The sequence below is a fragment of the Mytilus californianus genome, unplaced genomic scaffold (assembly GCF_021869535.1).
Source record: "Mytilus californianus isolate M0D057914Y unplaced genomic scaffold, xbMytCali1.0.p SCAF_3, whole genome shotgun sequence".
NCBI classification, from domain to species: domain Eukaryota; kingdom Metazoa; phylum Mollusca; class Bivalvia; order Mytilida; family Mytilidae; genus Mytilus; species Mytilus californianus.
In genome coordinates this window covers 75531442-75544372 of record NW_026262679.1, presented here as the reverse complement: position 1 = coordinate 75544372, position 12931 = coordinate 75531442, and the positions used below count along the sequence as shown (strand labels likewise).

Below are 12931 nucleotides of genomic sequence, written 5' to 3'. Positions count from 1 at the left end.
GGGATATCAATATTTGTTGATTTCATGGTTATAAGGAAACCGTGAATTTAAAAGTTAGACAATGCATAAATTGTCTATAAGTTTGCAAACCATGATATCAAATATCCACTAAAATACCAATTTTCCTCAATCCACAAAAATTGGTACCAACGAAAAAACTAAACACACAATATTGTTATCTCTTTTCATGTTTTATTATTATTTGGCCAAATGTCAACCTCAAATAATTTAAGGAAGTTGGCTTGTCATGTTTTGGATTTTTTGTCAGATTTTCAGAATGCTCTGGTTTTATTGATTTGAATTCCTTAAAAAATTTTGCTCATTAACCCCCATTTTTCTTTTTATAAATCTTTTACATTTATAATTATAAGCCATATATAAAAGTCTTATAAAATCTTCATTATTTTTTAATAGTTTTTGAGAACTTAAACTTGCCAATGATAAAGCTGTTCCCGCCAAAATTTCAATGGCTCAAATCTCGAAAAACAAGTACATTGACCTCTATATTTTTTTCGCTCTTTTGGTTCCTTTAATTATCCCCTATCAATATATGCTTGTTTTATGAAAAGCTTATTATTTTGAAATTGAGTAGCAAACTTCCTTAAAGAAAATATTAATCATGTTGTTCAATAAAGAAAATCTTATCCATCCCAAGTTTTAATAACTAAAATGTCATTCTCATAAAGTTAATGTCTTCCTGTTGCAAGGGGAATATTTGGAGAATTCGTTTTATTATAAAAACATTCAAGAACAAGCAAAATTTAGATATCTTTGATATGTTATTCATGCATGGCATAATGGCTATTGTATCTATAGTGTCTAATATACACCAAACATCCATTTCAGTTTGGTTTTTGACTGATTTTTTTACTATAGCTATGATATCACCTTTGCAAATACTTCCAATGACATGTGCTAATCCATTTGTTTTCATCTGATCCTTATGATAATGAATTGTTATTTAATTTTTCATTAGTCTTCATGTATTTTACGCCTAATTTCATCTCCTCATTTTCATATACTGAATGACATTGTTTTTAATCTTTTCATTCTCATTATAACGGACTATGAATTCAAACAAATGAAGCCAAAAAAATTCATCGAAAAGTCGAAACCACTGGAAGTTAGTAACCACCGTACTGTATACATTTAAAAAAAAACCAACCTATCATTTTCTCACAACTCATTTCTACAAAATAGGTCAAAAAGGTAAAAATACTAACAATAAATATCTTATCATTAAACAATAACTTGTATAAAAACAGCAGATCTAATAATTTAACTGTGGTAAACATATCTCCTATTTGATAAGTTGAGTAAACTTCAAATAGAGATTGGTAATCAATTTCAATACAAAATCTTAATATCTATTCAATTTGGTACAAAATAAAAACAAAAGGCCCATTTTTTCACCAACATTACTTAAGTAATTCGGACTCTTTCAAAATTGGTAGGCTACAGTTAAAATAAATCAAGGAGTTTCTCTCTATTTGTGTCAATAGAACTAGTATATTATAGTATAGTAATATTAACCTCCTTTCTACGTAAAAGATAATTTGTGTTCATTGATTTCCGCATAAAAATTTCATTACATCTTAAATAATTTTGAAGTGTTTTTATTTATGCAGTATTTAATATTTCCAAAGCTTCTACTGGTGTTTACAATCTAGCAAATACTTTAAAGAATTGTGTCTAGCAGACATAAAAAGTAATTAAAAAGTGTGATTTAATGGCAGAAATGTAAGTTTTCAACAAGATAAACAAAATGGTAAAGCTTGGTTCCAATTGTCTGTACTGTACAGAAGCACTAGTTATCTTTCTACTAATATCACTGATCACATGACCCCATCATCCAATGATATGTCATATTTTGATCACATGGTTCTTAGGGATGATACTTTAAAATAAGTCCACTTTTTTCTTCATGTCATTTTGTTTCCATAAAGGCAGTCTATAAAATTCATTTCTTGGTACTTCTAATATATTCTGAAAATCTTCTTCATCTAAATGTATCTGTAACGAGATAAATTTATGTTTTTAAAAGCTTATCAGAGGAAATAACATAATTTTCTGGTGCAGATTGCTACAACACTATATTAAACTATATCTAAAGATATCTATGACAAACTTAACAGGTTGTCTACCAAATCTTTTGGCTAAAAAGCATTTATATATTAATACCTGTTAAAACAAAATTGATCAGATTGAACTCCGGAAATCTCATATCTCTCAACTTTCTACTTTCACTATTCTGATTTATATAACAGTATCAAAAAAACTTTTGCAACAATCAGAACAGATGTTACCATTTTCAGGTAAAAGTTTTTTTTTTTTTTATTTTACAATTTACGGTCTTGATATGCAATGGGGTAGATTTGTGTGCATCAAATACTTGTTTAACCTCTCCACATTTCTTTACAAAGTCACACTGTCTGGACCGTGTGTTGGTGTGGCCCGTTATATTTATTTAATGTATTGTATAAACAATTTTCATTTCATTTAATTGATAACATATTTTCTATCAAGAAAGTTGTTGAAAGTTGAATTGTCTGTAAAATTTAGCAAAGTTTCTCGAAATGTGTACACAAATGTAAATGCATTTACAAACATTTTAGACAGTTTTGAAGACTCTCCATTAAAAAGTACTGGATTTATTCACACAACACATGTACCCTCTTTTCCCTGAGCATCTGACATTCACCAAATTATAAGTCAAATTTGCATTTAGTGCAACCCACCTAAAAGAATGTGGAATAAACATTCATTAGAATGCCCACTGTGAAAGAATGTGGAATAAACAATCATTAGAAACTCAACAACACAAAGTCTAAACCTGGATCTATAAACTTACCTCTAAACGATTTAAATCTACATCCCTTGGTAAATCAAAATTGGTGATTTTTAATGTTTCATATGGATAAATCTGCAAAAATAAACAATAAAGAATTCTGCATTTCTGTTTTTTTTTTTTTTAGCCTTACAAATAAATAACGTATTCTTTTATTTTGTGAACAGAAAGAAATATATTTTTCATGATTAAATAACTTGCTTACTTCAACATTAAATGAAGAACAACAATAAAACCATTTCTTTACCCCGAAGTGTTTTGATCAATGGATACATTCAGAAACTATATTTTTTCTTCACATCCTTGTTTTAAGAGTTTCTCTTTAGTTGAAATCTACTTAAAACACACAACCTTTTAAAAGACTTCTTTATACTGCACAACCATGGCTTATTATAATTTATGTTTTATTTCTTCTCAAGTCTATAATACATTTTATCTTTTTTTAATACTTTTATGATTTGCAAAATGATACATCTTTTCTCTGATTGGTTACCAGCTCTTCCCATAGTTAATTTTTGATTACTTTAATCTTATAGACCAGGTTTTTCTAAACCAATTAAAACATCATGGTCTCTTGAATTCAAGTCCTACATATGAAACAAGTTAACATTATTTACAATTGAAGGTGGTTAAAAATATGAAATTTAAAGAAATATGATGATTAAACACATTCTTTTTAATTTATTTATGTATAAACTGGACTAGTTCACTTAAAAACATTAACCCCTAATGAGCATTCATGAATTATTATGTGTTGTTAAGTCGTTCTATATTGTGCGACATTCAAATTCTTGGATAAGTTATTGCAAATCTTTTCAAACACAGCGTATTTAATTTTTCATGTCTTACCTGTGGTTCAGCCTCCGTATGCCAACTACTTTTTTGTAATGTAAGTAATGACACACCGGGTTTGTCACTAAAACTATAACCAAATGACTCTCTCTGTAAAAGAAAATTCAGTTAGGTATCAAAATTTACATGTAAATCACGAAAGGAAAAAAAAATTGGATGAAGGTAAGTATACATAACAAAATTATTCAAAAAAATGGAAAAAAAACTGAATCATTTAAAAAATATATTTTCAAGTATCATGCCTACTAAAAGTTGCATAAACATAATTTTTTGAAAAAGCTGCAAGTAAATGACATTATCTTGATATCTTGACTGTGAAAAAGTTTGGTATTTTGATCAAAACTCATTTTTGAAAAAAAAAAAAACACCATTTTTGACAATATTAAGGCAGTCAAAATAATTTACTGCAATTATATATAGATATGACATTGTACAACAGTAATTTCGTCAGAATTCTGCTCCTGTTTACTCCCAAATTTAGAATATAAGGCCATCTTTTGTTTATGGTGTAGTTTCAAATTACTAGTACGTTCCTTGTATATATTTTTCTCTTATATATAGGTCTCTTTTAAGAAATAAGTTCTTGATCCTGTATTTCATTTTTACTCATATCCCTCTCAAAGGATGATAACATCTGAAATTGTAACTTTACATTTGATATGAGTTTCATGTTTATCCGTCTTAGAAGTGTCACACAACATTTGATCAAAATTGAAATTTATCGAAACTCATTTTTCTTGATCTATTTTTTTCCTGTAGAAAATTTTTTTTTAACAATCTTACCTCTGTGTTCATGGTTGATGATGATGTATCTAAAACAGAAAATGAAATCATATAAAACAAACTAATTAAGCACCAATTATTCATTGAATTTAAATGAGTCCTCAGAAAATAACAATAAATATAAATTCTTCAACATCCAATATTAAAGATTACTTCCATCAATCCCAAGATCAATGTAAAGTTTCAAAAAAATTGTTCCAAGCAGACACATGTTGTGTGTGATGTAATAAATTGACTTACAGGAATGAAACAATGGAAATTTTTCAAAATCAAAAGGAAGATTACTTTCACCGATCCCAACAATAGCTTTAAGTTTTAGTTTTGATGCAACATGGAAAATGTCTTGACTACACCAATTGTTGTATGACATCAGAGGAGTGAAATTATCGGATTTATTTCTCAGGTGAAGTTATTATTTTTATTTAACTGGGAAATCACAGTATTTTATTGCAACCAAATAAATGTAATAAAAGTGGTTGTGTTCTTCTAGTGACATCATACAAGCTCTCTCTTCCATGCAATCAAATGGCAAAATCAAGTGATGAAATTATTAGAAATTGAGAGAAATATACATATGTGGATCTTGCATGATATTTATATCCTGTAAGTATTTGTGCTTGCCATTCCCTTCCTGGTCACCTGAGAACCGAACCGGTTGTTGGTGCTGTTTGTGTTGCTGAGTCTTTATTTTTTCTATGTATTGATTTGTATTGTTATTTGTCTTTCAGTTGTTTTTAGTTTTTTTGCCATGGTATTTTTATTTGTCTTTCAGCTGTTTTTAGTTTTTTTTGCCATGGAATTGTTATTTGTCTTTCAGTTGTTTTCAGTTTTTTGCCATGGTATTGTTATTTGTCTTTCAGTTGTATTCAGTTTTTTGCCATGGTATTGTTATTTGTCTTTCAGTTGTTTTTAGTTTTTTTTGCCATGGAATTGTTATTTGTCTTTCAGTTGTTTTTAGTTTTTTGTCATGGAATTATTTGTCTTTCAGTTGTATTCAGTTTTTTGCCATGGTATTGTTATTTGTCTTTCAGTTGTTTTTAGTTTTTTGCCATGGTATTGTTATTTGTTTTTCAGTTGTATTCAGTTTTTTGCCATGGTATTGTTATTTGTCTTTCAGTTGTATTCAGTTTTTTGCCATGGTATTGTTATTTGTCTTTCAGTTGTTTTTAGTTTTTTGCCAAGGTATTGTTATTTGTCTTTCAGTTGTATTCAGTTTTTTGCCATGGTATTGTTATTTGTCTTTCAGTTGTTTTTAGTTTTTTGCCATGGTATTGTTATTTGTCTTTTAGTTGTATTCAGTTTTTTGCCATGGTATTGTTATTTGTCTTTCAGTTGTTTTTAGTATTTTGCCATGGTATTGTTATTTGTCTTTCAGTTGTTTTTTGTTTTTGCAATGGTATAGTCGGTTTTTCTTTTGACTTTTGATTTTTGATTGTTGTCCACTTTGCATCTTCTGTCTCTTTTTTACTCTAAAAGTAAACATGTTAATGTATTTTAGAACAATGCGACAGTATAGGATAGAAGTCAATACTTACATCTACTAGATCTATGTGTTTCAAAATCAAAATATCTCTGAAAATAAAACAATATATTTCACATTTTACTTAGTTTTATTTGACAGAGACAAATAGATCATTTAAACATATTCATGGATACACATTTTTGGATGTAACAAGAAATCATAGGCACATAACATATGAATAGAAAATGATTTTTGTGGATAACTGAAACTCATTGCTATGAAATATTAATAATTCATGAAACTGATGTCTAATCACAGTTCTTTCACAGAACAAAAAATAAAAGTCCTTTATTGAATATTTCATGTTTTTTGTGCTATGAAAAAATTATTTCCGAACAATTTTAAATCTTTAGTTTTTTTTATACTTGCTAATTCATACACTACCTCATAACATGATAAAAGTTAAATCAGAAATAATCACGTCAAATAACCGATTACTTACAAAATCTATATGACCTCCATACATTCCTTGTAGTGGTAATGTGTGGGCTCTTGGTTCCATACCATAACCTGGCTTAGCAACTGTAAAACAAATATGGTTCAAAATAAATGAGAAGATGTGGTATGAGTGCCAATGAGACAACTCTACATCCAAGTCACAATGTATAAAAAGTTAACAATTATAGGTCAAAGTACGGCCTTTAACAAGGAGCCTTGGCAGCTGGCTCACACAGTACAGCAAGCTATATAAAGGGCCCCAAAATTACTAGTGTAAAACAATTCAAACAGGAAAATTAATGGTTTAATCTATATAAAAAACAAGAAACGAGAAACACCTATGAACCACACCAACAAACGACAACCACTGAACAACAGGCTCCTGTTTACAAAGTTTATTAAATAAAATATATACAAAAATATTTATTTTAGGTGAAAAGCATAAATTTGTCATAAATTTTTTTTAAAAGTCTGTCATATAAGTTATTAAAGAACAATGCTGAAGAACTACAATGTACAGCATGATAGTTTCTACAGAGAGTTTCAACTGTAGTATTTATTATTTTATTTTAATTAAAAGTTTGGAATGTTGTTGTCTATTGCTGAAGCTGATATGGTGGTGTCTAAATGTTTACTGTAAATTCAAAAATTATTGCAAGGTTTTATTAATGTCTTAATGTTTATTTTACTTAAACTTGTGTATCCAGGTTACCCTTTCATAGAATGTTAACCCACAATTCTTTTTATTCATAGTTATTAAATATTGATACATGTGCATGTTACATCACATCTACAGTGTTTATTATCACATCTATAGTGTTTAATATAACATATGTAGTGTTTAAAATTATCACAGAAACTAATAAAATGCTCTGCAGGGCGCAGCTTGATACGACCGCAGAGGTCGAACCCTGAACAGTTGGGGCAAGTATGGACACAACATTCAAGCTTGATACAGCTCTGAATTTGGATTGTGATTAAATATTTGACACAGCATAGGTTTCTGACACAGAATGAATGTGGTCTAAGAACTTAAAAATTTTAAATTGGACATTCACCTATTATGGTCCAATATCCAAAATCTAAATACATGGTTAGATTCAGCATATCAAAGAACCCCAAGAATTCAATTTTTTATGAAATCAAACAAAGTTTAATTTTGGACCCTTTTGACCTCAATGTGGACAAAGTTGATAACGGGGCCCAAAAATCAAAAATCTAAATACATGGTTAGATTCAGCATATCAAAGAACCCCATATATTCAATTTCTGTTGAAATCAAACAAAGTTTAATTTTGGACCCCGATTTGGACCAACTTGAAAACTGGGCCCATAATCAAAAATCTAAATACATGTTTAGATTCAGCATATCAAAGAACCCTAAAAATTCAATTTTTGTTAAAATCAAACTAAGTTTAATTTTGGACCCTTTGGACCTTAATGTAGACCAATTTGAAAACGGAACCAAAAATTAAGAATCTAAATACACGGTTAGATTCGGCATATCAAAGAACCCCAATAATTCAATTTTTGATGAAATCAAACAAAGTTAAATTTTGGACCCTTTGGACCTCAATGTGGACCAATTTAAAAATGGGGCCCAAAATCCAAAAACTTAATACACGGTTAGATTCAGCATATTAAAGAACCCCAAGAATTCAAGAATAAAACCCCATTGAAATTGATCAAGAAATAAGCAATTTATACGAAGTATCTTCTTTTGCACAATACTGTGCAATTGAATATTTCTTGCTATTGCGCAATACTGTACAATTGACAATTTCTTGCTATTGCGCAATATTGTGCTATTGGATATTTCTTGCTATTGCGCAATACTGTGCAATTGAAGATTTCTTGCTATTGCGCAATTGAAGATTTCTTGCTATTGTGCAATACTGTGCAATTGAAAATTTCTTGCTATTGCACAATACTTATTATATAATAATTTACACATCCTGTTTGGTGTGTATCTCCTACCATATCATTATTATTTGCTTTTAAATATTAATCAGAAATAACCAACTTAAAATGAAAAATTTTAAAAGAAAAAAAAAAGAAAAAAAAAAAATCCCCCCTCCCAAATTTTTTGAACCCCCTTATGATTCATCACCCCCAAACTCAATACCAGCCTTCCCTTTGTGGTATGGTACCTTGCAGTACAATTTCAGAGAGATCCATACACTTGAACACAAGTTATTGTCTGGAAACTAGAAAAATGCTTATTTTTGGCCCCTTTTTGGCCCCCAATTCCTAAACGTTTCGGCAATTACCCCCAAACTCAATTCCAGCTTTCCCTTTGTGATATGGAACCTTGTAGTACAATTTCAGAAATATCCAAACACTTACACACAAGTTATTGTCATGAAACTAGAAAAATGCTTGTTTTTTGCCCCTTTTTTGGCCCCTAATTCCTAAAATTTTGAGGCAATTACCCCCAAAATCAATTACAGCCTTCCCTTTGTGATATGGAACCTTGTGGTACAATGTCAGAGAGATCCATACACTTACACACAAGTTATTGTCTGGAAGTTACAAAAATGCTTATTTTTGGCCCCTAATTCCTTAACTGTTGGTACCATAACCCCCAAAATCAATCCCAACCTTCCTTTCGTGGTATTGAACCTTATGGTAAAATTTCATGGAGATCCATTCACTTAAACTAAAGTTAGAGTGCGAAAACCAATGTGTCTTCGGACGACGCCAGACGACGACGCCAACGTCATACCAATACACGACAAAAAATTTTTTAATTTTTGCGGTCGTATAAAAATCTGCATTTATTTTCACAAGAACTTAAATAAACCAATATTAGAAAACACATTAAAAATCAAAATGTAGAGAGTTTTATAACAACAACGCTTTAGTCATTAAATAATATAAGGGCACTGTTATCAGGAAAAAAACCATACAGATAATCGTGCATAAGTACAAAATACGGAAGTGATAATTTACATGTCAAAATGTTACCATGGTGAGTAATTATAAATAGAAAGAGACAGTATGTGAGAAAGTTAACTCTCGTCTATAACATTAAAAATTAGTTAAAAAATTTCTAAAATAAGTCAACAAAGGTAGATTAAACCACTTTGGTTTAATTTTTCATTATTTATCATGTCCAATTAAAGTATATTACATTGAATATAAAAATAAGGGTGTGGTATGATTGCCAATATAGTTTATTGCCAAACATGTTTCTAAATAATATCAGCTGTGAATGCCTTTTAATATCAAATGCCTTTTTCTTCCTACTGTCAAGGTCATTTTAACCTGATGCTCTTTTGTAACAATTACTTAGAGAAAAATACAACCAAATATTTCACAGAATGACTTAAACAGTTTAAATTAGTAAAACAGGTTTATGACGTACAATGGGTAACAATCTCTTAATGTAATTTATATTAACACAGGCTTGGTTGACATTTTTAAGGATTTTATTTTTTTAGTTTTCTGTTGGAAGGAATATCACACCAATCTTCTCACCTATATATCTTGTACAAGGAACTAACAAGAAACATTTTGATTTAATGCACCAAGACATAATATGTACACTTTAACCAGGTAATCTAGAGATCTAAGGATCTATCATTGAAGTTATCATGCGATATTTTGATAATACTCCTCAAAATGCATTAAAAAAAGTTAATATTCATTTCCTAAAAAAGAAGAAAACACAAAAATGGTATCTTTATAATCCCTCTTCCCTGGATCATATTTTGCATCATATTATACAAGTATGCATTAGACAATAAAATTGATTTTTAAAATGCGTAATTCATACCGGTACATGCATTTCTATCTTCTTAAGTTCTTTACTTTTTATTCATAAAAAATCTTGATAATTTATAAATCTTATCACATAAAAAACAAGACAAATTTGTACCTGGATAATTGGACAATGTTGTAATAGTTCTGTACCCTCTTATATCACTGTCGTCCCAACTTCTCTTTGGTCTATCTACAAACCGTGAAGGTGCTGTAAGATAAAAAGTAATAAAATCAGCATCAATTTTTTATAACTTTGACTATAAAATTGCATTGCAACAAACTGGTTTAATTTTTACAAAAAATAAATGTTTTCAAATTTCATTCTAGCAAACACATTTAAAATCCACATATCCACACAATTAGCCTCTAAACTTACATGCAAACATTGGTGACTGATATCTGGTACAATATTTAGGTTCGTGATCAGCACCAGGTACTCGTGAGGCTTTCCATGGATCTAACAATTTCATTGGCTGAGCTTTCCTTTCCTCCAGTTCTTTATAAATAATTTTGCCAATACCAGAACTGTCTTTAAATTTAGATAATTCTTCTATTTCTCTTTGAATTTTAGGATCTTCGGGTGGAGCTTCATCATCACTATCCTCATCTTTCTCTCCTCGACTTTTCCTCCGCTGTCGCACTAAAATTGAAATATTTAATTATCTATAACTTAGATATAAAAATAAGAAGATGTGGAATGATTGCCGATGAGACAACTCTCCACCAGAGACAAAATGACATAGTAGATAAAGACTGGTTTCATAGGAATAAACGAATACAAGGGGTAAACCTCAATGAGACAGCAACCACAAAAAAATCCAGATGATGATGATGATGATGGATGGCTGCTTAATGTCTAGCAGCAAATTAATATGCATATTCAGGATGGGAACATGTTAATGTAATATGAATAATAACCCTGCTTTGTACTAGACCGACACGCTGAGCTGGATTTTTAACGTGCTAGTTCACAAGGTAATAGTCCTCAGGGAGACATGTCACCTTTCCCGGACACATTATTCTGACTCCGAGCCAACCAGTCTTTGCTCTTACTCCTTTATGCCGCATGCTTAGTTGAGAAGCAGCAAATACCAATTTTAAAGTCTTTGGTTTGACCCGGCCAGGGTTTCGAACCCACGACCTCCCACACTTTAGGTGAATACCCTACCACAAGACCACCTGTTGTTTGGTAGTTTACTGATGACAATTCATATCTATTGATATAGAGATATGTGTCATGGATGGATACCCCATATCCTTTGTTTTTCTATTATATGGTCTAGAAATGCAATGGGTGAGGTTTGTGTGCATGTAGAACTTGTTTAACCCCACAACACTTTGTTTTGGTACAAAAACCAGGCTATCTAGACCATGTGTTGTATTAGTATTTTTGTTGGATGAGTCAGTTGTTGGTGGTTGGTGCTGTCTGTCCTACACATATGGTAAATACTTTTTCTTTTCTGTGTATCATTTTGTAAAGGACTTTGAGTGTGTGTGTGTATGAATAATAACACTGTGGTATTTGAAAACTATGGCATGTATAAATCCATGAATATTACTTCGATATAAGTGAGAAGATTAGGCTAAGAAACTTAAAACTGTGTACCCATGCATTAGTAATTAGTAATGTATCAAATACTTGTTTTCCAAGTTTTCCATAAATTAACTTGATATCATGCAAAATTTATGTAATTTTCTTGACAAGTAATATTATACACATACACATCATATTGTAACTTGAATATTTGAGTATATATTTCATTGATAAGTTTCCTGAAATGTTCATAAATAATGTGTTGTTTATCTCAATAGTGATAAAGTTAGGAAAATTGATAACTATTAAACCAGTCACCTACGGCTTTTGATTGCATGAATACAATCTTTACCCCAATTAAAATGACCTACTTAATTCAGGTAATATAGAAGCTAATGCAGGAGGTGCCGGCCAGTCTTCTCGTTCTATCTTTTCTAGTTCATTGGCAGCAGGTTTCTTGGCACTTGGGTACATGCTGAGACGTATTGCTTCATTATTCTTGAGATCTGCAGGTGAAGATGCTCGTCTTGTTCTCTTGACTATCACCTTACCACCTGATGCTGAAAAAACATTGATATAATTTTCTCATACAGTCAAACAGCTTAAGCAACCACCTGTATTAAGCAAAAACCTGTGTTCTGAGACCATTATTTGTTTTATCCCTCTGTAGTGCTTTTTATATAGATTGAACCTGTATTGAAAGACCAACTGTCTTATGAGACCACTTTTTTGCTCTCCCTTATGTGGTCTTTTGAAACAGGTTTCACTGTACTTTAATAAACGTCTTCTCATGAAACATAACTTGTTGTTGCTTTAAACAGATGGCAGTAAGCATGACCTGATTTCCCTATTGTAAAGAGGGAATCCTCAATGGTTCAATCTTTTGTTGTGGTGTGCATTGTATGATTTAAAGTATGTGTCTGATGGTTAAAAAAAGTGCAAATAACAAATGGAGCCAAAATTCTATATATAAAACTTCAGAAAATTACCAATTAACATAGTTATATCATTCAATGTTAATTTCACAGATTTCTTAAAACTTAAATATATTTGTATGAAGCTAATCCTATCTACATCAAACCTTATTAACCCACTTTTATTAAAAGATATAAATTAAAAAAAAAATCCGTTTTTGAATTTTATACATCATTTAAAATAAATCCCTGATGACTCGATTCTGAATTATATC

The 12931-nt window shown here is 30.3% G+C and overlaps 1 protein-coding gene across 3 annotated transcripts in view; it reads right to left on the bottom strand.

The window, feature by feature from the left end:
* Positions 1-495: 495 nt before the first annotated feature.
* The window catches only part of LOC127733247 (actin-binding LIM protein 1-like), a 52283-nt gene continuing 39847 nt past the window's right edge, over positions 496-12931 (bottom strand). For all 3 annotated transcript variants that reach the window (XM_052242570.1, XM_052242572.1, XM_052242573.1), the window contains 9 exons: positions 12114-12302; positions 10585-10848; positions 10324-10416; positions 6448-6527; positions 6019-6055; positions 4484-4512; positions 3698-3790; positions 2852-2923; positions 496-2013 (listed from right to left, as the gene is read on the bottom strand). In XM_052242570.1, coding sequence (XP_052098530.1) covers positions 1900-2013; positions 2852-2923; positions 3698-3790; positions 4484-4512; positions 6019-6055; positions 6448-6527; positions 10324-10416; positions 10585-10848; positions 12114-12302 — 971 coding nt within the window. In that variant the 3' untranslated portion in view covers positions 496-1899. The remainder of the gene's footprint in view (positions 2014-2851; positions 2924-3697; positions 3791-4483; positions 4513-6018; positions 6056-6447; positions 6528-10323; positions 10417-10584; positions 10849-12113; positions 12303-12931) is intronic.